The sequence below is a fragment of the Ochotona princeps genome, chromosome 15 (genome assembly GCF_030435755.1).
Source record: "Ochotona princeps isolate mOchPri1 chromosome 15, mOchPri1.hap1, whole genome shotgun sequence".
NCBI classification, from domain to species: Eukaryota; Metazoa; Chordata; class Mammalia; order Lagomorpha; family Ochotonidae; genus Ochotona; species Ochotona princeps.
The window spans coordinates 52,534,290-52,559,256 of record NC_080846.1 but is presented as its reverse complement, the minus strand read 5'-3'; the positions used below and the strand labels follow the sequence as shown (position 1 = coordinate 52,559,256).

Sequence of the window (24,967 nt, the reverse complement as noted above, 5' to 3'; positions counted from 1 at the left end):
CCTAGTAGCCGGAGGTGTCAGGAACTCAGCCTTTCTATGTACGGAGAGTCAGTTGCAGCCCCATAGGGATAGTCCATCTCAGGACTGGGAGATCCAGGCAAGGGTAAGTGCTGGCTTCTGTCTGATTTTTGTGCAATGTCATTGGAGACCCTCAGGAAGCACCCCCCAATCCCAGAGCACTACAGCATAGAGACTTTGTACCACAGTGTAAGGGGAGGGTGGTGAAGTCGGGGTTGAAGCCCAGCAGCTCAGGGTCTGGCCAAGGAATGCTGGGTGGGTGGAATCACAGGCAATTACGTTCATCATTTAGATTATGGAGTCCAGATCTCATTAATGCCGGCAGGGTCGAGGAGGGATCTGCAGAATAACAGGGATGGGCAGGGGGCGGCAGCTGTGCTCTTCCAGCACAGAGCTATTCAGGAGTATCTGCAGCCGTGGCCAACAGCATAATCTGTGCTTGGAACTAGGAGTACAGCTGTCCGGGAAATGGGCTTGGCCTGGAATTCTGGAGTCCTGGGGACATAAGGATGGCCTAGAAGGAGAAGTGGCATCTCTCTTTGGCTCACAGTGGGATTTTCCAGGTGGCAAGCTCCCAACACATCCCTGGCCTCTGGCCCTGGTGCCCTGTGCTTCCACCCTGAGAAATCAGCAAGAAGCAGGCAGACCAGTACAAAAGAAAAAATACCGTTTATTCCACACGACTACATCAAGTGCTTCTTCCCATTCCGGCCACCCCTCCTCCCAGCCCTCAGTAGACTTTGTCCTGTGCCAGGGACAGTCAGGACCTCAAAGCCTGGTCTCTGAGTCAGGAAAACAACCAACCAACCAAAAATAGGGACATAGGCAGGTGCCTGGATTTCCAGGAACAGAAAACCTTCAGGGCTTCTCCTTCAAAATTCAGGTGTGCCTCTTGGTCCGTTTGGCAGAGATGACTCCCCTGAGCCCTGGCCCCACCCCCAGACGCCATCAGCAGCACAGCGCCAAGGATCACTCACCAAGTCACAGAAAGTTCTGGCTTTTCTTTCACTTAAGCAAAACCACACACAGTGAAACCATTCCTGCCTGTTCTCATTTGATCTTTCCAGGGCTCAGAAGCCACTGAGGTCTGGATGCTTTCAAAAGAAAATGTGCATCAACTCCCTTCCAGTCTCACGGTTTCCCTGGGGTGCTATGGTGGGGAAACAACAGCAGAGGTCACAGGCCAGCAAGCTGCGCCATGGGTGCACCTTAGGGAGATCCTGCACCCTCCTCTGCAGCATCCGGTCCTGGTATTCCTCCGAATGGATAACCCATCCTTCGAGAAAATTGTTTGCATTCAGCCTAGCCCTAGGAAAACTGTTAGTGCAGAGAGGGGCTAAGAAAGCACGGCCAGGCCTAATTCAGACCAGTGATCCAGAAGTGTTTCCTGTCACGACACAGGACAGATAGGGTACGTGTCCACACCCTGGCCTCTATATCACTCCCAGGACTCCAGCTGTGACCCAGCACACAACCTTACCTAAAGACAACACATACATGAGTGCAAGGGTCGTCGCAGCATGGAAGCTGCAGCTTTCTAACGTATGGACTGAACACTTTATCCTTACCCAACACTCCTCGTGGATGAGTGTGTCACGTGACTGTGGTGTACTGAAAACCACCACGAGTACCAATAAGGAGCCTCCCGCTGGAGATGCCTCTCCTGGGAACCGACCCACGCAAGCTGCCCACCTGTCGCCTCGGCTGGTTCAGATGGTCAGATGCGTGGGGGCATGTGTGTGCGTGTGAGAGGCACCCCACAGCATCACAGGGCCAGGATCCCATGGGATGCCACCTTGGCAGCAGGTGCTGGAGACCAGGCTCTGTGAAGGCAGTATGGGGAAGAGTGGGTGGTTGCTGGCCATCCAAACCCATCTCTCAGTGCTCCCCTGACTTCCTAAAGTCACGCACTGATTTTGATGGATTTGTCACCTTGGACAAGATGTGCCACAGCTACCCCCGCTAGAGACAAAGCCCACCCTGACCTGGGCATGTTCTGGCTTTGCAAGGAGCATGGTGGAGGTTTCCTTCAGACATGGGATGAGACTCTGGATGGAATGAGATTTCTCCTCTGATGTTCAATGCCTGAAGCTATAGAGAAGGAGTTCAGTTGACCTCCACAAGAGCCGTTCCAGGGTCTAGCAGGTCTCCCCCAGGGGCCTTGCTGTATCATCCATCACTGAATTTGTTTCTTTTGAGATAGCCCTGGTACTAGGCCGGGGCAGGGTGTGGGACAAGAGAAAAAGTTGGCAATCCATTCCTCATTTTTCCTTCAGGGATACCTGCTTGCTTGGGCAGTGGGATGTCCTAGACTTCAAATCCTCTTAATCCACACTGTTTTTGTTGGGGGTGGGGGGAGAGCTATAGACAGAGAATAGATTACAATCTGGGAGGAAGGCTTAGTCTACCAAATTCTCCATGTGCTGCAGACATCGGACAACTCCAGGGAAGGCAAAGCACACTGTTGCTTTCGTCCAACACAGTTGCAAAAGAAAAAAATATTGGGGTATGTGGGGGCTCTCAGCTTTAATGCAATCTTCCCTATTCCTCCAAGGAACCAGGAAGAGGTGGGAGAGGAACTTGCATGGTTTGGTTCCAGAGTTGCAGGAACCTTGTGATCCCAAGGCCGACATCAAGTCTGACTTCCAAGTGGCATGTCACACCTGTCTGAATTTAAGCTCCTGGATCATCTTTGGGAGGAGAGGGGAGTGGTGTGTCTGCAGGCGAAAGTGGGGGTAGGCAGTGTGAGCTTAGGCTTCCATCAGCAGCGTTGTCCCACCTGCCATAGGAGACAGGGCACAAAGAACATGACAAGGAAAGCAAAGACATATAGCCACAGCCAGTTCTAACAACAGGGAGCGGGGAGTCTCTGGTTTCCAATCCAGAATCCACCCTTCAGAAACCACGTGAACAAAGTGCTTCTCTAAGCGACACCACAGAGTCCCCCTTCAGCATGCCCAAGCAAAGGCCTGGAGCTCCCATGGGGGTCCCTCCAACTCCTGGCCCCCCGGAGGATGTGAGCTATGTGGAGGGTGGGAGAGGGCAGAGGGAGCCATCATCGCACATGCACAGAATGGAGTCCCCCAACCCAGGGCAAGTATGGCTGCAGGTGGCGACAGGACAGGCTCTGCCACAGCAGTGGCTGCAGCCAGGTGTCAAGGGGAAAGAAGAAAGTGCTAGAACCTGGGGTGGGGCTGGGGGCGCTGAGCCCTAGGGGATTTGAAAGACGTTCAGCTTGCTGGTGTTTTTGAGCGTCTGGCGCCGGTTGCAGAACCAGACCCGCACAACCTCGCGGTCGTAGTTGAGCTCCTTGGCAATCTCAGTGATTTCCTGGCCAGTGGGCAGTGGGTTCTTCTCGAAGTAGGCATTGAGAGCCTCTATGGCCTGGGGTGTGAAGGACGTGCGGCGTTTGCGCTTCTTGGAGGGCTCGCCTCCTACGAACTCCATCAGGTTCTGCTGGCCTTCCTGGTTCCGGAGCTCGGCCTCGTTCAGCCACCGCTCCAGCACTGGCTTCAGCTTCTGGGCACTCTTGGGCGTGATGTCCAGCTTCTCAAACCTGCAGGCCACCCACACCCAGGACAGGGCTATGAGAGGGCTCGGCTACTATGGCACATCCTGCACTAGCTAAGCACGGTCTCTAGGCGGGAGTTCCCATACCTGTCCCACCCCAACCCCATCATCTTCACTAAAGCCCATTTGGACCAATCCTGGGCTGCTCAGACTCCCCAGGACCCCAGGCCCCGACAGACAGACCATCCCTGTGACCCCCAACTCAGTCAACAGCATGACAATAATAGCGCAGCTGCTTATGAACAACCATTCCAAAACTTTCCCAGCCAGCCTTTGACCTCCAATTGGCACCTCCAGCTGGCAGACCTCCAGTCATTCTGAGTACCAAGCCTCTCAACTGTTGCTGCCGGCGTGACTGTCAGGCCAGGCCGCCTTTCCTGGCTGTGCCAACGCGGCACTGCAGTCGGTCAAACAGCCATGCGAGTCTGTTGCTCTGATCTGTGGGGTTTGGCAGGCAGGTGAATCCACCCTGTCTGAAACTGTCTGCTATTCTTCCTCTGGTGCCAGTGCTGAAAGCAATCCGCGGCCTGGGCACAGGCAAAGGCAGCTCTATGACTGTGTAGTCACACCTCGCAGGAGACAGAGATGGCAGCGTGCCAGCCTGAGGTGCGTTATACTTGAGACCAGAACAGAACTGATGCTTCCACCTCTTTCTCACTAGGATTCCTGACTGCACAGGGGACTTGGGTTCCCACAGAGAAGACCACACGAATGCTCAGCATGAGAGGGTTCACTCGGAGGGCCCTAGCAGGGCTGGATTAGCCTTGGCCCCCTCCAGGTGTTCCCATCTACCTTAGCATTGTGCTCCCCGCGTGGAGGAAGGCAGGAGGAACAGGAGAGAATACAAAAAGAAGCTGGATGCCAGTCTCCACGGGTGCTGGCGACACCAGGCACTGCGTAGACACTGCTCTTGCCCAGAACAGCCGTACTCACCGGCATATAGCTGATTGGCTGTAGGCCGGACCTTCCGTTGCAGTCAGAGCCTGGCCCACCTGGGTTTGGGTAAGGCCCAGGGATAGCCGCCGAATCTTAAAGTTCTTGGCAAACTCACGAATCTCTTCTAAGTTGATCCCGTCCTCATCCAGGCTCTGAGTGTGCGGCTCTAGGTCAGAGGGAAGGACCAAGGACGATTATATAAGATAGGAATCACTACTGATTCTTCCTGGGTCGTCTGGTGCAGCAGTGGGAGATGCCAACATCTGGCAAAAGGCTCAGGAATCCCCCTTCCTCCCTGCCCCCCAGCAGGACTGGGGCACGGAGGTGGGAAGAGAGGCCTGGAGCACTCCGTCCAGGAGAAAGGTTTACTCTCTAGTGCTTCCGGCTCTGGCTGTTCACCTGCCCCAAATCTTACTCTGCTGATCACCAGCACGCCGGCTAGTCATGCACATTCTGGGTGGAAGACTGCAGCAAAGGCAGCCGATGGCTTGGCCTCTCGGCGAAGCGGCTGCACAACCTCCACGGCCATTACACCCAGAATCCAGCTCCGCAGGAATGGAGGGCCAAGGGAGCCAACCCCTGTCCTTCCCTCTTGGGCTCCAGCAAGTTTTCTCCAGAAAGCAGCACTGGAAGAGGCTGCAGCCCAATTCAATGCTTTCCCATTAGCCCACACTCCCCATTAGCCCAGGAGCCACTTACTGGACACCAGTTGGCTGACCGTGGGCGTCTCTGAGCAGGTAATTGGGATGGGAGCTGAGGCAGATGGCTTGACAGCAGGGGCTGGGCTGGCGATGACCACAGCAGGCGGAGCTGCAGCAGGTGTGGGCTGGATGGGCTGCACCTGTGAGGGGACAACAAGCCTCCGCTGCCCTGCCCAGCTCATGGGGTTGGAAGCCCCGGGTGGACATCAGCAGTGCAGAGGGGCACATAAAGCCCCCTCTCACCCACCTCAATCCCACCTGTGTTCTTTCAACAGACAGGAAGTTGCTGATGAATACGTACTCCGTGATAATGACACCCCCTGGGAGGCGTAGCCACGTGTTCTAATAAGATGGGACCTCACAGCCTCCTGTGACGCAGGCAAAGTTTCAGTACCCTTGGTCAAAGCACCACCCTTGGGAAACTGCTCTCAACCTCTTCCCTCAACCAAGAAGCCTAACTCTGATTCGGGAGTCTGTTGGACTCAAAATCCCATAAACAGGGAAACTGCTAGGTGAATGCTGCACACCCCTAAAGCGATACATAAATGATAAAGTATCTCTCTTCACTACTGCTGGCCTCTGTGTCTTAGTGCCAAGTCAGAAAAAAACAAAATACAAAAGCCATTTTCAGGGGCCAATGTCATGGTCCAACAGGTTAAGCCAGATCCTATAACACCAGCATCCCCTACAGGCACTGGTTTGAGTCCTGGCTGCTCCCTGATCATCTCCTGGGAAAAGCAGCAGAAGATAACGCAAGTGTGTGAGCCCCTGCCATCTATGTTCCTGGCTTTGGCCTGGTCCAGCTCCAGCCTCCATAGCCATTGGGGAATGAACCAGTGAATGGAAAATCTGTCTCACTCCCTCTGTACTAACTCTTTCAAGCAAATAAATAAATTTTCATGAAGTCAAAACAACAGCAAAAAATTTTTTTTTCTATGGAAGAATTGCCTTTAAGGAATTCACTTGAATTTCGAGAAAAGCAAATCTTGAAACAGAAGCCATCCTTGGAAGTGAAATTAGACAAGACTTTACTTCTTGTTTTCCTCTGACAGAGGCAGACAGATGGGCAGTAAGGGCTCACATTCGCAGGTTTACCAGATGCCCAACAGCCTGAGCCAGCCCAAAGTGGCAGCAGGGGATGCAGCCCAGGTACGCCGCCTGAGTCACGGGGACCATCAGCCCTGCCCGGAAGCCCAGGGGTTCTGATGTGGGATACAGCATCCTCACAGCCATGAGGCTCAACACCTGCTTCTTACTGTTCCCATGGTAATGTTGGAGGGTCTTCACAAGAATTAGAAAAATGGAATGCCAGAGTGGCCATTAGAAGAAAGCGTAAATACACAAAGCAAAGAGTATTTTAGTATAATTTCTTTTTTAGAGAGCAACTAGGGACCACAGGTTTCTTCGCATGGCCCTGAAACTTGCCTTCTCTACCGCCTGGTGGTGACCTCTGCCTGGCTCCAGAGCACCTTTCTCTTTCAAGAATTGTATAAACTGGGGCCCAGCGTGGTAGCCTAGTGGCTGAAGTCCTTGCCTTGCATGCACCAGAATTCCATAAGGGTGCCGGTTCGTATCCCGGCAACCAGAGGATGGAAGCTCTCTTTCTCTTCTCTGTGTAAATCTGACTTTCCAATAATAATAATAATAATAATAATAATAATAATAATAATAAAATCTTTTTTTTAAAGAGAGAGCTATATAAACTGGCTCCTGACAGGTGGCAAGGGCTCGAGTCTTCCCACTACCTTAGGGTAGTAACAGCAGCAGCTGTTTCAAAGTGCGTTTCGAGGAGCGAGGCACTTATTGCCAGTGGGTAGGTAACATTCAGAACCTTCTGATATTGCTACTCTGACAACCTGTTTGACCGCCCAAGGGGTTCTTTACAAGGTTAGGAAGCAGCAAACCACACCTGAGATGTCCTAGCTCCCAAATCACCTGGGCAACTTACCGCTGTGATCCCAGGCCCTGCTCCATAGTCGCAGAACGGGCCCAGGACCGGGGGCTGATACCAAGCCCCAGAACCACCACTGCAGCGTAAGGAACTTGTCGCAGTGTTCCCAGGGACAGAATACCCTCACATTCAGCTCCTCCCTTTGGAGGAGTTCCGGTCCCTTCTCTAAGAAGCCAAAGCTTCTATTCTGTCAGGCACTCCCTTCTCTGGGGTCCTAAAGCACCTGATCGCTCCCTAGTCACAGGCATTGTCAGGGGACTTGTAACTGTCACCAAAACTGGGCCTTAGGCTATACCGAGCATTCCAGCTGCCTCTGTCTTCAGGGCTTGGGAGGGGACTGTCATTCAAAAAATTCTGTGAAGGACAGGCATTTGGCCTAGCGGCTAAGATGCCGGTTAGACACCCACATCCCATATCCAAACGCCTGGCATTGATTCTTGGCCCCAGCCCCTGACTCCAGGCTCCCGCTAACACAGATCCTAGGCAGGAACGGTGATGGCTGTGGGTTCCTGACACCCACAAGGGAGGCCTGGAGTGCGTTTCTAGCTTTTGTGTCAGCTCCAGCCTTGCCCTGGCCGTTGCAGGCACCTGTGTGTGTGAGGGGGGAGTGGGGTATGATTGGATGGGAGCTCTCTCTCTCTCTCTCTCTGTCTCTGCCTTTGTCTCTACAAAATAAAGAGCCAAAAGCCAAAGCCACAAAGAAGGGGCGAAGATGGATGGACATGGAATGAACTTCCTGGGATTGATCCAGGCCCAGGCCCCTTTGATCAGCCCCTCCCTGCTCTTCTGGCTCTGGTGTCTGAGAGCGCTGGTACACGTGGTGAGTGTAGGCTGGGTCTGAGGAGGTATCTCCATAGGCAGGGCATGCGTGCACCGTGCCAGCCTTCTACGTCCCTCTCGCGGCAGTCTAGAGGGAAGCAGCCCATCCCAGGCAGTACCCTCAGCCCTAGCCCCAGCCAGTACCTCACTCTTAGCAGGGGACTCAGGCGTGCTTGGCTTCCGGACAGCTACAGGCGGAGGCATGGGACTGCTGGTGAGCGTTGCGATCACCTGGCCCTGGGCATTCAACAACAACTGGGGGGTCACAGCCTGGACCTGCAGGCTTTGTGCTGGTGCCGGGGCCGCCACGCTAGCCGAGTTCACTACCCATGGAAGGGTTCCAATAACCTGGCAGGAAATAAGGCGAAGGACCCCAGGGGTGAGGGTGGCGTCCTTTTCTGTCCCTAACCCAAGTCTCCACACTGGCAGGTAAAAAGGACTAGCTTAGAACACATCATGGAACCCCTCTGACCTCTGCCTGGCTCCGACTCCGGGGATGCCTGCCCTTATTATTCCATTCCCCGGAGCAGGGATGGGCTTTGGAGTGACTTAGACTTGGATGCAGCTCACTGATCTGCCACATTCCAGTTGTGTGGCTTAATTTTGCTGAACCTCAGCTTTCTCGCCCGTAAAATGGGAACGAAAAGAAAACCTTTACCTGATGGACTTGTACTTGAACGAGCCAAGATGGTGTATAGCAAAACTAGCCTGATGTCCGGCCACCAAGTGAGCGTTCCACAGGCGAACCTCTCCATCCCACCCTCGGCTAGACAAACTCCCCCTAGAGCAGAGCGAACGTTCTTCAACAAGAGCTTGGCGCTCTAGTCAACCGTCAGCCTCTCAGCCCAAGCCCTGGCCCCCTCGCCTCACCGGCCACCCCATCGTTGCCAGCACTCCGCCCTGGCTTTGGCCACTTGCCTGTCCCTGAGCATTGGTGAGGATCTGACTGCTGATCCCTGGCATGCTGGGAATGGCGCTCGTAATGACCGGCGTCGTCGTGAGGGAGCCCAGGATCTGGGTCTGTCCCCCAAGGGTAGCGGCACTGATCTGTGGGCAGAGGAAGAGGCCTTGCTCAGAGGCCATGGGGCAAGGAAGGGATCCGGGCTCAGGGGAGGGGGCTGGGCAGAGGTCAAAGTGCGGCACTGCAGGCCCCTTATCCACCAGCTGCATAGTGGTGTTCAAGGCTGCAGGCTGCAGAAGGGGTGCTGGTGGGACAGGCAGGGCCGGGGTCACGGAACAGTAACTCTGGGTCATCTTTCGGGCTCGGCCTGGAGGGCAGAAGGGTCACAGTGCAGGGACCAGAGGCACTGGGAGTCACATCTCTCCCTGCCTGACCCGGCCAGCGGCCATTGTAGAGAGCCCCTGGCTGCCCCCTAGTGACAGCTCGCGGGCTTGCGAGCCCTGTGGCCGTCAGCCCACCCTCCGGCTGGTCCAGCGGTTCAGGCTCTGGAGGAGTCCCCCACAGCCACTCTGCTTCTGCCCGTGCTGGACAGGCCGAGAGCCGCCAAGAAGAGCCCAGAGTGGGCCCGATCTCTGCCGATGTGCTGAGACAGGGCAGACTTCACGGGGCTGGCCCTCCACCGCGGGGAGCGTCACTTCCACCCCAGACTTGGTCCTTCTCTCAGTCCATCATGGGAGAGGGCAGCGGCTTACGATTCCCGGGCTAAATGCGAAGCCTGCAGGCTGGACGGTGATCTGGGGAGGGGTGTCCACCGGCTTGGGGGTGGGGGCAACAGCGGTGGCCGCAGCGGGCTGCGGGAGGATGGCAGGTGCGGTCTGCAGCAGCGGTTGGGTCTGGAACAGCGTCTGGGGCTGGGCTGGTGGCCGGGGCTGGGCCGGTGAGGAGGTCTGTACCGGTGGGGCCGCTTGTACGGGTGCCGGGAGAGCAGTGTTCAGCACAGCCGCCGCTATGGAGCAAGGCAGAGGACAGAGGCGCTCAAGTGCCTAGCCACGGCCCAGAGCGGCTCCAATCCCAAGGGATCTGGCGCGAGACCCGAGAGGGGTTAGGGCAGTGGACATGATGGAGGAGTGGGGCACCGGCAGCAGCTGCGATGCCTTCCATCCATGAAGGTTGGTGCAATGCCAATAGCTCTCCTCTCCCCACCCCCACCCTTGGGCCAGGAGACACGCAGGTGGTAAGACCCCAACATGGATTCTTCTCGTGGTCCTTTTCTCAGGAGCTGGCAAAGTCTGGCGTGGGGAGGAGGGGGCAGTCCCATTCAGTTGACAGATGCAAGAAAAGGCCTGCTGGGCCAGCCTGGGTCTTGGCCCACAGTCCCAAGTGGTGCAGCAGCTCTGTGGCTGGGATCCAGACTCCGGGGCTGCGGCCCGGGAGGGCGGTGGATTCTGAGTTCGACATGGCAAAACACACGTGCGGGGCGGTGGTGGAGGGCGGTGGGGGCCGCGTGCAGTCCTGGGAGAGTGGCCGTTACCTTGGAGACCGGCTAAAGGTGGCTTGAACACTGCCCCCGGGGGAGAAGCAGCGGCCAGTCCGGGAAGGGCAGCCACGGTTGCTGTAGGAATTGTCCACACGGCCAGCCCCTGCTGACCAGCCAGTTGACCTGCAATACTGATGGGGATAAGAAGAGGTTGAGTAACTGCCCCTGCTGGAACCATAACTCCTGTCAGAGCTGTGGCTAAGTTTTCCTGAGTCAAGACCTGCAAAAGCAAACGAGATTTCAAAAAGAAAAGAAAAAACAAAAGAAAATCAACATCCATGGCACAAAGGCTGGGTCTCTAGGACCCAGCTGAGCACAAACAAAGCATTCTGAGGGCACGGAGTAAGGGGAAAGGTCACACACGGATGGGGAATGTTCCAGACTGTCCTCCAACACCGGAAGTGGTGCCCCAGGCTCGGTGGCGAGTCAGCAGCCTCCCAGGCCTTTCCCCAGGGCAGGATGGGGGGTCGGGGGTTCACAGGACTTGGGGGAAGCCCTGACGGGGCATAGCTAGCTACTGTCCGGATCTAAATGAATACTCTGTGCACACCCCGGAGCAGGTGCTAGAGGGTTCATTTCGTCATCAGAGGAACAGAAACTCTGGCAGCAGGCGGGTGAACGCCTTTTCTATGGTCTTCTTGGACCCACAGACACTGCCTGGCAAATGCAGATCCACTTTCCCAAATGGGCCTGGGCTGGGGCAGGCAGAAGCCAGGGGACCTGGTGGGAGCGACCCTTCCCCATCCTGCCTCTTCGGCTTGCAGGGGCCCATGGCCACCCCCATGCGATGCTGCTGCCCACTGCCCCCCGTCCAGCCCCAGGCGGCCCTTACCTGGGGGGCAGCTTGTACTGTCAGCGGCGTCAGGGTCTGCGATGCCGCCTGAGGCTGGCTTGGGGCTTGGCTGAAGGTGGCGATGCTGGGGGCAGGACTTGGAAGGGTCCCTGGGAGTGACTTGACTTCACATGGCATTAAGAAAAAGGACAAGGACTGATGAGTCTGATGGAAATGACAGGGTCACGGGGCAAAATATCTCGTCCAACTAGCTTCCTGCTACGGAACCTGGGAAAGCCGTGGAGCACGGGTTGAAACCTTGGGCTACTGCACCCATGTGGGGGATTGGGCTAGAGAGCCAGGCTCCTGGCCAGTCCCAGCCCATCGTTTAATTTAGAAAGGGGCTGGTGCTGTGGCACAGCTGGTTTACCCACCACTGTGACTCCCATAGGGCAGGATGGGTTCAAGTTCTAGCTGCTCCACTTCTAAGCCAGCTCCCTGCTCATGTACCTGAGAAAGCAGCAGAGGATGACTCAAATGCTTAAGTCCCTGCCACCCATGTGGGAGAGCCAGACAAAGCTCTTGACTCCTGGCTTTGGGCTGGCCCAGTACCAGCCATTGTGGTCATTTGGGGAGTGAAATACAGAATGAAAAAAGTTCTCTCCCTGCACATAAACTTGTAAAAGGCCTTATAAAATATTAACAGGTATGTTTCTCCTCCTCTCTGTATATCTGACTTCCCAATAAAAAATAAAAATAAAAAATAAATAAAGAAAGATAGGCCCAGTGTGCAGTAACCCAGTGGCTAAAGTTCTCACCTTGCTTGTGCCAGGATCCCATATGGGCCCCGGCTACTCTACTTCCCTTCCAGCTCCCTGCCTGTGGCCTGGGAGAGCAGTAGAGGACAGCCCAATGCCTTGGGACCCTGCACCCACGTGGGAGACCCAGAAGAAGCTCCTGGCTTTGGATTGCCTCAGCTTCGGCCATTGTAGCCACTTGGGGAGTGAACCAGTGGATGGAAGATATTTCTCTCTGTAAATCTGACTTTCCAATAAAAAATAAATCTTAAAAAAAATACTAATAATAAAAGAAAAAGTAAGTGGAAGATTTGTCTGCTCTGTGGTGGGATATACTTGTTTTCTTAAATAATCTATTCATTCACATATTTATCTGAAGGAGCTCTAGAGAGGGAAGCACAGAGGCCTTTGTTATGCTGGTTTACCCCCCAGAGAACCGGGTAAGCAGCCCCATGTTAGGACGCAAGAGCCAGGAATTTCTTCCAGGTCTCCTTCATGGGTGGCAGGAGCCCAAGCACCTGGGCCAGCGTCCACTGCTGTTTCCAGGCCATCAGCATGGAGCCAGATCAAAAGCAACCAGGATGTGAACTGCCCGTTAGGATGCCAGCATCCCAGGGGCAGTTCTACCTACTACACCAGAATGCTGAGCCCAGAAGACACTTTTCTAACTTAAAAATAAAAATCAGATAAAGGTAACTGACATAGGAAAACTGGCTCATTTGGCTAGCCCTCCCTTGGCAAGTACCCGCATGCCATATGGGCACTGGTTCATGTCCCGGCTACTCCACTTCCCATCTAGCTCCCTGCTTGTGGCCTGGGAAAGCAGCAAAGGATGGCCCAAAGCCTTGGGATCCTCTACCCATGTGGGAGACCCAGAGGAGTCTCCTGGCTCCTGACTTCGGATTGGCTCAGCTCCAGCTGTTGTGACCATTTGGAGAGTGAACCCGCAGATGGAAGATCTCTGTCTCTCTCTCTGTAATTCTTTGTAACTCTGACTTTCAAGTAAATCTTTAAAAAAATGTTTTTTTTCGGGCCCGGCGTGATAGTGTAGTAGTTAAAGTCCTTGCCTTGAATGCGCCAGGATCCCATATGGGCGCCGGTTCTAATCCCAGCAGCTCCACTTCTCATCCAGCTCCCTGTGTGTGGCCTGGGAATGCAGTCAAGGATGGCCCAAAGCCTTGGGACCCTGCACCCACGTGGGAGACCTGGAAGAAGCTCCTGGCTCCTGGCGTCGGAATGGCTCAGGTCCAGCCATTGCTGCCGCTTGGGGAGTGAACCATCAGATAGAAGATCCTCCTCTCTGTATATCCAACTTTCCAATAAAAAATAAATCTTTTTTTAAAAAAAATTCTTCTGCAGAAAAAAATTGTCTTTTCTGGAAGGCTTAAATATACAAAGCTGTGCATATTACCACAGAAACACTCAAGATATGAACAGTTGCTTTACCACCCATCTCTGAGAGCTCATTTGATAAAATTAAGGCTCCAGAAGAAGTGAAGGATGGGAGACAGACAAAGAGGTGGAAAGGGAAGTCCGAAGATAGGGGAGAAACCTGAGAAGCTCCCTGAATTTTCTGGAGAAAGGCTTCACTCCATGGTAGCTGCCCTGGATGCAAACGATGCCCTGTGGAAGCAGGTGACCCAGTATGGGCTTAAGACAGAAGTCGGGGGGAGAACCATCATGGCCTCCTCTGGTCACCCCTTCAGTCAAAAGGGGAGGAATTAACCAAGGTTACGGGATTACCACGGACCTGGAGACTGATTAACAGAAAGAGCAAGCAATGTGAACTGTGCACTGGAAGTCTTCTCCTTTGCTCTCTTTCTGGTTCTTCCTCTTGGTCCAGCCCAGATCCCACTTTAGGGAAAGGATGGAGGGCAAGCAGAAGGGAAGACCAGAGGAGTCCTGGTACCCAGCAACTCATAACAGCTCTCACCCTAAGGGCATCTTTGGAGAAGGACGGTAGGTTTAAATTTGCTGATGGGCTCAGCGCGGTAGCCTAGTGACTAAAGCCTTTGCCTTGCATGTGCTGGGATCCCATATGGGTACTGGTTCTAATTCCGGCAGCCCTGCTTCCCATCCAGCTCCCTGCTTGTGGCCTGGGAAAGCAGTCAGGGACGGCCCAAAGCCTTGGCACCCTGTACCCATGTGGGAGACCTGGAAGAAGCTCCTGGCTTCAAATCAGCTCAGCTCTGGCTTTTGAGGTCACTTGGGGAGTGAATCAGCAGGCAGATCTTCCTCTCTGTCTCTCCTCTTCTCTGTATATCTGACTTTCCAATAAAAGTAAATAAATCTTAAAAAAAAAAATCACTGAGACATGGGGCAGGATCCTGCAGGACTCTGCTGCTCCTGGACTTGACCTCTCGGCCTTAGTCCCTGGGCTATCCAGGTTCCACCACAGCAAGATCCAGTCTCCTGTGGCTTAGGTCTGGGTTTGGAGGAAGCAGCCCCTGCAGCTGGTCCAACCCCCTAAGCTGGTCCATGATAGCTTCCCCCGCAACCTGCCTCATCTTAGCTTAGACCTGGAACTGATGCAGACCACAATTTATAATAATAAGGGAGGGGGCCCAGCGTGGTGGCCTAGCGGCTAAAGTCCTTTTCTTGAATGTGCCGGGATCCCACATGGGCGCTGTTTCTAATCCTGGCATCTCCACTTCCCATGCTTGTGGCCTGGGAAAGCACTTGAGGCCGGCCCAAAGCCTTGGGACCCTACATTCGTGTGGGAGACCTGGAAGAAGCTCCTGGCTTCTGGCTTCGAATTGGTTCCGCTCCGGCCACTGTGGTCACTTGAATAGTGAACCATTGGACAGAAGATCTCTCTCTCTCTCTCTCTCTCTCTCTCTCTATATATATATATATATATATATGCAATAAAATAAACTAATCTTTGGAAAAAAAGAATAAGAGAGGGGTGCAGAGTGCAGAGGGGAAGACCGGGTGCCCAGTGGCCACAAGCTGGCTCCCTAGAAGGCCACAGGGGGATGCGGGGCAGCAACACCAGATGGGAGCAATGGCCTCCTACCAGTTGCCTCTGCAGGGGCCTTGGGGTGGCCTGGCCCAGCTTCACCGGCAGGCTCATGGGCTTCCGCAGGGTCCCCACTCTGGGAGCCCTCAGCAGCTGCACCCTCTAGTCCTTTGCCCTCCTCCTCAGCAGGGAGCTGGGCATCCACGCCAACTTCCAGGACTCGAATGGTCTCATGGCCTGACATCACGATGACCTGCAAAGGAGAGGGCAGGGCCACTGCTGGGGCTTGGCTGGAGGGAGAGGGGAGGAAGGAGGCATGGCACCAGAGGCCAGAGTTCTGGGGATGACCAGGGGGCATAGGAGAGGGCACTTCATCAGGAGACCCTCCTGTCCAGAGCCTGTGACAATTGGCCATTCCCCGACTCACGGGAATCACTGTTAGAAGGAAGCAGGCTTGGGGACACAAGCCAGGAGGCCGCCCACAGCACCAAACCCAATAGAACAGATTTCTATTTGGCCCCTGTCTTGGATTCAGAGCAGAGTGTGTGATCCACCTCCCACGGCAGCAGCCTCTTGGCTTGGGCTGAGCCAGGAAGCAAATTGCTTTGCCCTTCACCTTAAGACATCCTAGACATTGTCCAAAGACAAAGGAATGAAAAATGCTCACAATTCCTTCATGTCCAGAACTCAGGCAGGGAAGGGCCAGGATGCTCCTGCAAGCTGGCTTCCTGAAATAAGTGTCTTGGGGCCCTGTCCTACAGCTCTGAATCCTGGGGACCAGGTGAGCCATCTGCTGTGAGCATGCACGGATTGCAAAGCGTGCTTCCCCGCCCCCCACCCTTCTTCGCCCAAGTCGTGCAGGGGTCCCCGCGCCTCCTCAGCAAGCTCGGTGCTGCTCCCTGGGTCCTTCAAGAATCAGAGACAGGGGTAGGGAGGACAGGTGCTGCTTGGGACACCCCAGTGCTGCTGGGAGACCCGCCTCTTCAGCTTCCTGCAACTCGGCCCAGCAAACAGATGCTGGCCCAGTGGAAGCTCCTGGCTCCGGTCCGGCTCAATTCTGGCCACTGCAGTTATTGAAGGAGGGAACAGTGGGTGGAAGAGCTCTCTCCTCTCCCTTTAACTCTAGACTTGCAAAACATGTATCTATTTTACAAGAACATTTACAAGCATGCTTGTATAGAAGAAAAAAAATAATAAGTCACCAGATGTTCAAACCTTATCCCGTGTACATGTATACATTTAAAAGCCTTGTTGTTTGGAGGGAGTATGTTGTGTCCTAGCACATTGAGCCACCTGCATTCCATGCTGGGGTGGCCGGGAGAGAGTCCTGCCTCCATGCCCCATCCGATTAAGGGTGCACATTAGCAGGAATGTGGATTTGGGGCTCAACCTCAGGCATGCCCTCTGGTATCTTAACCACTATGTCACATGCCAAGCCCCCTCTGGACAGGTGATGGAGAACTGGGGTGAGACGATGAGGGGCTCTGGGGAGGCTTCCTCTTTCCCATACCCTTCAGTGCACCCCCCTCCCCACCCACCCCTTCCCATCCCGGAAGATACCTGCTCATTGACAGTCAGAGCTGACTCTGACCCTGCTCCCGGATCCATGGTCACTTGTCGGGGTGGAGTGGGGGCGCGTCCTGGGTAAGACGGGATTGCAAAAGCAAAGGCTGCTGTGACACAGGGCTAACAATTCCCACACCGTCTAGAAAAGTCAGAAGTCGGATGGAGGGGGGACACAGAAGCCAGAGAAGCCAACGGCACAGGATTTTTTTAGACATTTTAAGACTCCACTGTCTCACTTCCTACAGCACCCTAGGAGGGCTTACACTCGGGAGGAAGCAGGAACATCTGCACTTAGGGTGACAAGAGGGAAGGGAGGAGGGCCAGGCATCTGTCCCCGGGGCTCCCCAGTGAAGACAGTGCACCCCGCAGAACCCAGGGTGTATCAGACAAGGCAAGGAGCAGCCTGGGTATTAGCATACTTCTTGGGGGAGAAGTCTGGGCAGACTTCCTGGAAGAGATGGTAAAGACATAAATTAACACAGCAGTCTCTCATATGAATAGTCATGAAGACCCCCGCTGGGGACACTTACTCCAAACGCAGCTCCTAGCCCCCAACAAACTTGAGAGATTCTGGTTTGGTTCTCGGGTGGCAGTGTGGCCTTTGACAGTGAAGGGAGGACATCCCAGGAGGCAGATCAGAGTACAGGAAGGACTAGTGGGGCAGGGTTCAACATTTACACAGGAAAGAAGACAATTAACAGGGCCCTGCTGTGTGCTGAGCACTTTCTGGAGCACCAACACTACGGGAGATGGGCGGCTGGGGACACCATTATCACCATGTGCTTTAGGCAGTAAAATCGAATTCATTTTCCCCTTTCTCCTTTGCTCTGCCTTATCTTTGTAATGAAGAAAAAACTGCCAAAATAGGAATGTTTGTGATCCACCCCCCCATCCCATCCCATCCCAATGTTGAAGCTCCAAGATGCTTTTGATCTTGGATTTCCCAGCATCTAGCAGTGTCACTATAAAACTATGCTTTGTTGTTGTCATAGCAGCTTGAGTGCACTAAGACAAATTCACCCAATACAAAATTCCCCATTGTAAAGGAGCCACCCAAGAATGGACACAGTGATCGTGTTATTTAGCAGTCACTGTTGCCTAGTGTCAGAACACTCCAAAGGAAACCCCATAGCCATGGGGTCAGTGCCCTCCCAGCCCCATCTCCCAGTCCCAGGCAGCTACTCATTCACTTTCTTCTACTTTGGACTGAACCTATACAACAGGTGGCTTCCTGCACCTGGCTCCTTTTACCTAGCTGACCTTTGCTGTAGTATGTATCAGAATTTCCTTTCTTTTCCTGCTTGAGTAATATCTTATTGTATGGGGAAGGGCAACAGCTAAAACGCCTGAGCCCCTTAGGGCAGATGTACAGTGGGTTAAGCCACCACTTGGATACCCACATTTCGTAGCATGGTGGCTGACTGGAGTCCTGGCTACTTCATGTTTTCGTTCCAACTTTCTGAAAAGTACTTGGGTTCCTGCCACCAACACAGATCAGGACGAACTTCTGGGCTTTTGGCTTCAGCCTGGCCTAATCTGTGGCCATTTGGGGAGTAAAGCAGAGGATGGAAGCTATTTCTCCGTCTCTAAAATAAACAAACAAGTGGACCTGACATCCAACTCTGGCTCCTAACATCAGCTACCTGCTAATGAAGACCCTGGGAGACAGCCATGGTGGCTCGTTCAAGCCACTGGGTACCGGCCACCCATGTGGGAGACCCACACTGAGCTGATGAATAGGTGGGCTGTTTCCTTCCTGTGTATAGTGTATCTATGAGTATTTGCACATAAACTAAACATTGGCTTTCTTTTTGTTGGGTACCTATCGATCACCCTTGGGGATTTAGCATTCTGTCCCTTGGCAGAAGACTCCCTGGTCAAAGCAGGCAAGGAGAACCAGGATGGTCCCTCCCCCTTTGCTTCCTCCTCTGGCAGCCTTGCCATGGGATCAAGAAGAGGGTCATGGGCCCGGTGTGGTAGCCTAGCAGCTAAAGTCCTTGCCATATGGGATCCAGCGCTGGTCCCGTATGGGTGCTGGTTTGTGTCCTGGCTGATCCACTTCCCATCCACCTCCCTGCCTGTGGCCTGGGAAAGCAGTCGAGGACGGCCCAAAGCCTTGGGACCCTGCATCTGCGTGGGGGACCTGGAAGAAGCTCATGGCTCCTGGCTTCATATCAACTCAGTTTCAGCTATTTCTGCCGCTTGGGGAATGAACAGACAGCACAGCTTTTTCTCTGTATTTACTTCTCTTTGTACATCTGACTTTCCAACAAAATAAATAAATAAATAAATCTTAAAAGAAAAAAGAGGGCCAACAATTCAAGAGACCTGGCAATTTGAGAAAGGACAAAAGTAAGATATAAGGACGCAGAGGGGAAGAGGAGCAGAGGAATTTGCTAGAACATCTGGTGAGCATCGCGCACCTTGCTGGGACTCTAGCCTCCTTCCTGAGGCATGTCTCCCCCAAACTTTGTGCAGGAGAGCCTTCCACGTGCTGTTCAGAGAGAGCCTGGCAATTGACCAGGATGGGAAGCAGGATGAGCCGTGAAAGGTGTCTCACACGGAAGCCAATTAGCAAGTCGTCTGAAAACTCAAGTAAGAGACAGAAACAAAACAGCAAGGAAAAATTAACCGGGGTCCGTGACAGCTGATACAGACATTTTGTGAGGAGACTTTTCCCATTCCAGAGAATGGCCATGTCTCAGAGGGCAGCAGGAGCTGGCACTGGAAGGCACGAGATACTGTTCTTGCGGGGCCTGAGTTGTGGCTCCCTGGCTCCTTGCTGCCACCCATGGGCATCCACCGGGAACGGCTTAGCAAATGGCAGAGAAGGCTTGGGCAATTCACCCTTGACATTCTACGAGCTTATAACACCCTGGGCCTTCAATGCCCAGTTCTTTGTGTTGAAGGGAAGATTGCCCCTGGACCACACCTGTGACCACACCTAGGCCCGCCCTGATCCCTGACCCATGCCTCAGTCCACCGAAAGTGCAGCCAGAGTAGAGGCAAAGCTTCTCCCAGCCTACCTCACAAAGTCTTACCTTTCAGTGGCTTTTACCAGGGTCGTGTATGTGATAGGCACACCTCTCCAGACAGAGAAGACACGGCATTTGGGTACTGGGCTAAGCGCTGTGCTACCCTTGTGCAGCATCTGGGCAGCCCATGCCACCTGGGACGACTCCTTTGCCTCCTTTTTCCAGCTGGATCAAGCCAGGGCGAATTGTAGGGGGTGCTGATTCATTGCCGACAACCAGAGAGTCTGGGGAGCTCTAGGGCCCCTCAGGGCTTCAGTGCGCACAAGGATCAGGCTGACCCCATCACTGTCCCCTGGGAACAGCTTTGGTTTCCAGCAGTACTCTGGGACGCCCAGGAGGTGTCCCGAGAAGGCTCAAGTACATCAAAACTCCCTAGAACAGCCTGCAATTCCCGCTAGGCGAAATCCTGAAGGGCCCGCCCTTCATTAGGCCAGTACATTGTCAGGAGCTGCTGTGTGCTGGGTTACAGTGGCGAAAAACCATCTCCCATGTGGGAGCCCCAGGAGAGTAGGTTACCACGATACAATATGTGGATGTGCCCTGGTGGAAGACAAGGTGGTAGAAGATCTATTGCCAGGGACACCTAATGTGATGTGTGTGTCCTTTTTCTCAAATGCAAATGTTATGTAAGGAGACTCTCAGGGCTGGCACAGTGAGGTAGTAAGTCTAATCCTCTGCCTGCGGCACTGGCATCCCATGTGGGTTCTGGTTCGAATCCTAGCTCAAGCTTTCAATCCAGCTCTCTGCTAGTGGCCTGGGAAAGCAACAGACAACGCCCAAGGCTTTGGACCCACCCCTGCACCACAAGGGAGACCTGGAAGAATCTCCTGGCTCGCAGCTTCAGAAAAGCTCAGCTCTGGCCACAGTCGTTTGGGAAGTGAGCCAGTGAATGCAAGATGGATCTCTCTCTTTCTCTCTCTCTGTCTCTTCCTCTCTTTAATTCTAAATTTCAAGTAAAAACAAATAAATGTTAAAAAGAAAAATCTCATTCTCTGTAAGAAAATGGAACTTATAAAAAAGTCATACTTTTAACTCAGGCCCACATTGTGGTTTTAATCACTGCCTCAACACTTAACATGACTGAAGTTTTCCAGTTGCAAAATACCTTCTCATTATACCATAATGGGTTGGGATGAGCACTCTGTAAAGGTTCATTAAGGGGAGTGTGATTGTATCTGAATTCAGTTGAAACAAAGTTATATATCTTATGGGAAATCTTATTTTTCCTTTCTCCTTTAAAACATTTTTAATGGACACACAGTAGCGATACATAATGAGGAGCACAGTGTAACCTTTCAATACTTGCCTACTTTCTTTCTAACTTTCAACAGGAGCAATTCCTCTGACCTTCCCATCTGCAGCCCTACACTAGAGTTTTAGCTTGTGTACCGGCTTACTTTCTGCATGTACAGCTGCCACTCAGAAGTGCCCTGCAGAGAGCAGGGCACTGGGCTATCAGGACACGGGGCAGCTGCCAATCCACTCTTCAGTGCCTCCCTACACGCTTTCCCCCAGTTCCACAACAACCACTAACGTCCCCAACTCAAGCCTGGACCTCACTGGGAACTTTAGACTCATCTATTCAAGTGCCTACTGATGGCACATTTCATCTCATACTTAACAGACGCAAAGCAGGCTCAGGGTGCGTATCCCTTGGCAGCTCCCAGGGCAGACAGCCTGGCCCAGCTCAGCAAAGAGCAGCCTCACCCTTCTGGGTCTGCTCAGGCCTTCTTGCTGCCTCTATCTCAGATTTACCCCCTCAGCAGACCCTTTTGGCTCTTTCTCTCTTCCTGGCACCACCCCCAGCCACGCAGCTGTGGGTCTTCATTGCGAGGGCAGCACATTTTCCCTGCCCTCTGCACTAAATGGTACCTTCCCGGTTCTTAGGTCACCAGACCCCCGGCAGCCACCTTCCCTCCCAGCTGTCACCACCTGGTGATGGGTTTTCTGCATGGGCCCCATCTCTTTCCACTCCTGGCCCCTAGACCCAGGTTTCCCATCCTACCTGCTGAAGACTAGCAATCACTGCCTGTCAGTGGGGTCCCAGTACCCTCTCCAGACAGGTTCCTCGGGTCAGCTTTGCTATGTATTAACTTGTGCAACTTGAACCAGTGATTTGGTTTCAGTGTCTCAGTTTTCTTATCCATAATAATGGGAACAGTAGCAGCTCTTGCAGAGGGCTATGGTGGGTCCTGAAGGAACTCCGCGTATAAAAGGTTTAGAACCACAGCTGCTGGTTACAAGTCTTCAGTAGCTGGCGGATATTATAATTTGCATACATGATCTCAATTAATTATTTTAACTTATTGTAACCATTAAGAAGTAGGCATATTTCTCAGTTTTCCCACTTCTTAGCTGTGAGATCTAGGGCAAGGGTTTGCCTCTTTATACCTCAGTTACAATATCTGAAATATTGTAATACAATAATACAATATCTGGGATAGCAGTATAGTAAGTTGTTCAATAAATGGTAAGTGTTATTCAGTTCTGACAGCAGTAGCATGAGGCCATGCAGCTCGGTAGTTCATGAAATAAAAACTCAAACCTGGCCAACCATGTGACTGGCAGGAGCTGGGTTGAGGATTATTTTATTGTTCCGGTTTTCACACTGATAAATCGTCATAGTAACAAGAACCATGTATAGCATTAGCCACCATCATCCTTATGTTCTAGATTAAAAAAAAATAATAATAAGGGTCAAGAGATTAGACCATAGCCTTCCAAGGAAAACTTACATTCAAATATTATAAGACTTACATTCAAATATCAGATCACTTGGCCTCACGATTACCAGGCCACTTGGAGCACTCCTTCTCAGGGTGTTGGCTCCAGCACAAGTGTCCATACTATCCAGAGGGCAGACTCAGACTGGACTAACCCTAGCTGTTGCAGGCATCTGGGGCAGTGAATTAGTAGATGAAAGATCTCTGTCTTTCAAAACATATGCTGACCATCAAACAGCTATGTGGGGATTGGGTTGTGGTACAGCCAATTAAACTGCTGTTGTTTGCAACTCCAACATGTACTGGGGTGCGAGTGTGAGTCCCAGCTGCTCTGCTTCCAATCCAGCTCCCTGCCAAGGCACCTGGGAGAGCAGTGGAGAATGGCCCAAGTCCTTGAGCCTCTGCACTCACAGGAGACCAGGACGAAGCTCCCGGCTTCTGGCTTCAGCCTGGCCCAGTCCCAGCTCCTGTGGCCATTTGGGGAGTGAACCAGAAGATGCAAGCCTGATCTCTCTGTCTTTCCCTCTCTTTCTGTAATTCTGCCTTTCAAATAAATAAAATCCATATTTTTTAAAGAGTTATTTTTTTTCTAACTCACCTTTTTTAATGACCAGGTAGGACTTACAAGTAGAACAGCTCACTTTCTGCTGGCACATGGGTATACAGTCACTGAGTGCTCTGCCTGTGCTGGTTTTCACACTGGTGACCTACCCAATCACGCCCAGAGTGAAAATCCCCCAACAGGAGAAGCTTGATTGGAAACCCTTCACAACAGGGCACTTGGAGATTTTTGTTGAACCATGGCAAGAAACACCAGGCCTTGGCCATGTCACCCTAAGTCCCAGGACTTGGCTGCAGACCTAATCGGGGACTCCTTCCTCTGAAGGCCCTTGCCAGTCAGACAGGCTGCCTTAGAGCCCCACGACCAAGGGAAGGGTGGAAAACCCAGCAGCCCTGTGTTTGGATGCAGAGTGGCAGAGCAGGCTGTCACCCGGAGCCAAGACTTTTCTTCCACGTTCTTGAGGCTTTTGATCAGCCCCTATTAGGCGGCTCTGCCTTTCCCTGAAAGCTTTAGGCTTCTAATCGGAGCTGGTGGAGGATCCTTGCACTCAAGTGGAGGCCACGAGGAACCCGGGGGGGGGGGTCCCTTGCCAGGAGACAGCACCCAGGGAACATACATCGGGTCCATTATAGGACTATTATTATTAATAATATTGTTATTAAATATTTATGAAGCGCTCACGCTTGACTCAATAGGAGACCCTCCCACCACTCCCCCCCCCCCATCCCCTGCCTTCCAGCAACACCGGGGCCCCTGGCAACGAGACCCACCGGTCCTCCCGGGGTTCTGCTGGCTCGGACTCAGTCGCGACAGGTGGTGCCAATGGCCGGGAACCCAGGCGCCCGGGTCCTCGGCTCCTGATCGCCACCGGAGTGCGCGAAGAGCGTGCCCTGTGGTCCGTCCCCGACCGGGGCTGCGGGCGCAGCCTCCAGGAGGGGTCGGCCCCGCTTCACCGCCCCATCCCCACCCCCACCGCGTCCACCAGGCGGCTGCCCCCTCCTCTCCCGGCCCCCGGCAGGCGGTAGGCTGCCGGGCGCGGCCCTGGGGTGCGGCCCCGTCCCGGAGCTCCCAGCGCCCCAGCCCCGCGGCTTTTTTTTTCTCTTTATCATAAATATATAAATTATGCTAATTACGGGCATTGCATATTAACCAAACCCGAAACCTCCCCTGCCCGGCCCCCTCCCCCTCCATGCAAACCCCTCCCCGCCCGGACCCCGCTACTCACCGGAGCCCAAGCCCGAGCCGCTTCGCGCGGTGCTGGCGGCCACCGGATCAGACGCTCAAGGCACAGCCGACGCCCGGGGGCCGGGGCCGGGGCCGGGGCGGCCGCCGCCCGCAGACAAAGGAGCCAGTGCGGCCGGGCTGGGCTCGGCTCGGCCGGGACGCTGGTCCGGGACCCGCGCCGCCCCCGGGGCCCCCAGCCCGGGCCGGGCAGAGCCGAAGGGGGCGGCCGGGAGGCGGGAAGGGAAGATTGGGGGGGCCACCAGGTGTGTATTTTCCTTCTCTTCCCCCCTTCCCTGGCCCCCCCTGCCTCCCCCCTTCTCCCCTCCTTCTGCTACTTGGATTTTTTTAGCTGCTGCGTCATGAGCATAATTTATGCAAAGCGCTTTGCCGCATGCTGCACCGCCCGCGCCAGCCGCCGGGGGCGGGGAGGGAGGGGACGCGGAGCCGGCGGCCGGGGGGAGGGCCGGGCGGCACGGCGCGGGGGTGGGGGCGCCCCGAGGGCCCGCTGCGGAGCGGATGGAGGGGTGTCCGGGGGTCGTTCCATCTCGGGCGCCGCCAAGAGCTCAGTCAGCGCTGGGGACCGCGCGCCGCGGCCTCCCCGACGGGGCTGGGGCGGACCCCGGGGCTCCCAGCCCACGGTGTCCTGTTCCTCCCGGTCAGCACTGTCCGCTAGTCCGGAGTCAAGTTCAGCAATACGTTCCCACCACCCCAGTCCAGCAGCGGCCGCAGATGGGAGAACACGGGCGTAGCCCAGCCAGCGGATGCCCGCGAGGGCCCAGGTCCCCAAGGCCGCTACCCGAGGACGGACTGAGAAGGACGCAGCTGCCCCAAGTCGACTAGAAACCAGAAAAAGTTCAGTGCAGAGCGTGGGCAATGGCGGGGGAGGGAGAGGA

At 54.1% G+C, this 24,967-nt stretch overlaps 1 protein-coding gene across 6 annotated transcripts; it reads right to left on the bottom strand.

Moving 5' to 3' along the window:
- Positions 1-1,157: 1,157 nt before the first annotated feature.
- POU6F1 (POU class 6 homeobox 1) lies at positions 1,158-24,414 on the bottom strand. 6 transcript variants are annotated; one of them, XM_058673082.1, is made up of 13 exons: positions 24,076-24,414; positions 21,571-21,795; positions 19,572-19,616; positions 16,525-16,604; positions 15,022-15,217; positions 11,266-11,390; positions 10,428-10,653; positions 9,649-9,902; positions 8,914-9,042; positions 8,140-8,343; positions 5,224-5,365; positions 4,522-4,690; positions 1,158-3,574 (listed from the first exon to the last, which is right to left on the bottom strand). In XM_058673082.1, the coding sequence occupies exons 4-13, from the start codon at positions 16,570-16,572 to the stop codon at positions 3,229-3,231; spliced, it is 1,839 nt and encodes a 612-aa protein (XP_058529065.1). In that variant the 5' UTR covers positions 16,573-16,604; positions 19,572-19,616; positions 21,571-21,795; positions 24,076-24,414; the 3' UTR covers positions 1,158-3,228. The 6 variants fall into 6 exon arrangements, with proteins under 6 accessions (XP_058529065.1, XP_058529063.1, XP_058529062.1 ...); XM_058673080.1 differs by lacking the exon at positions 21,571-21,795; XM_058673079.1 differs by lacking the exons at positions 19,572-19,616; positions 21,571-21,795.
- Positions 24,415-24,967: the final 553 nt, after the last annotated feature.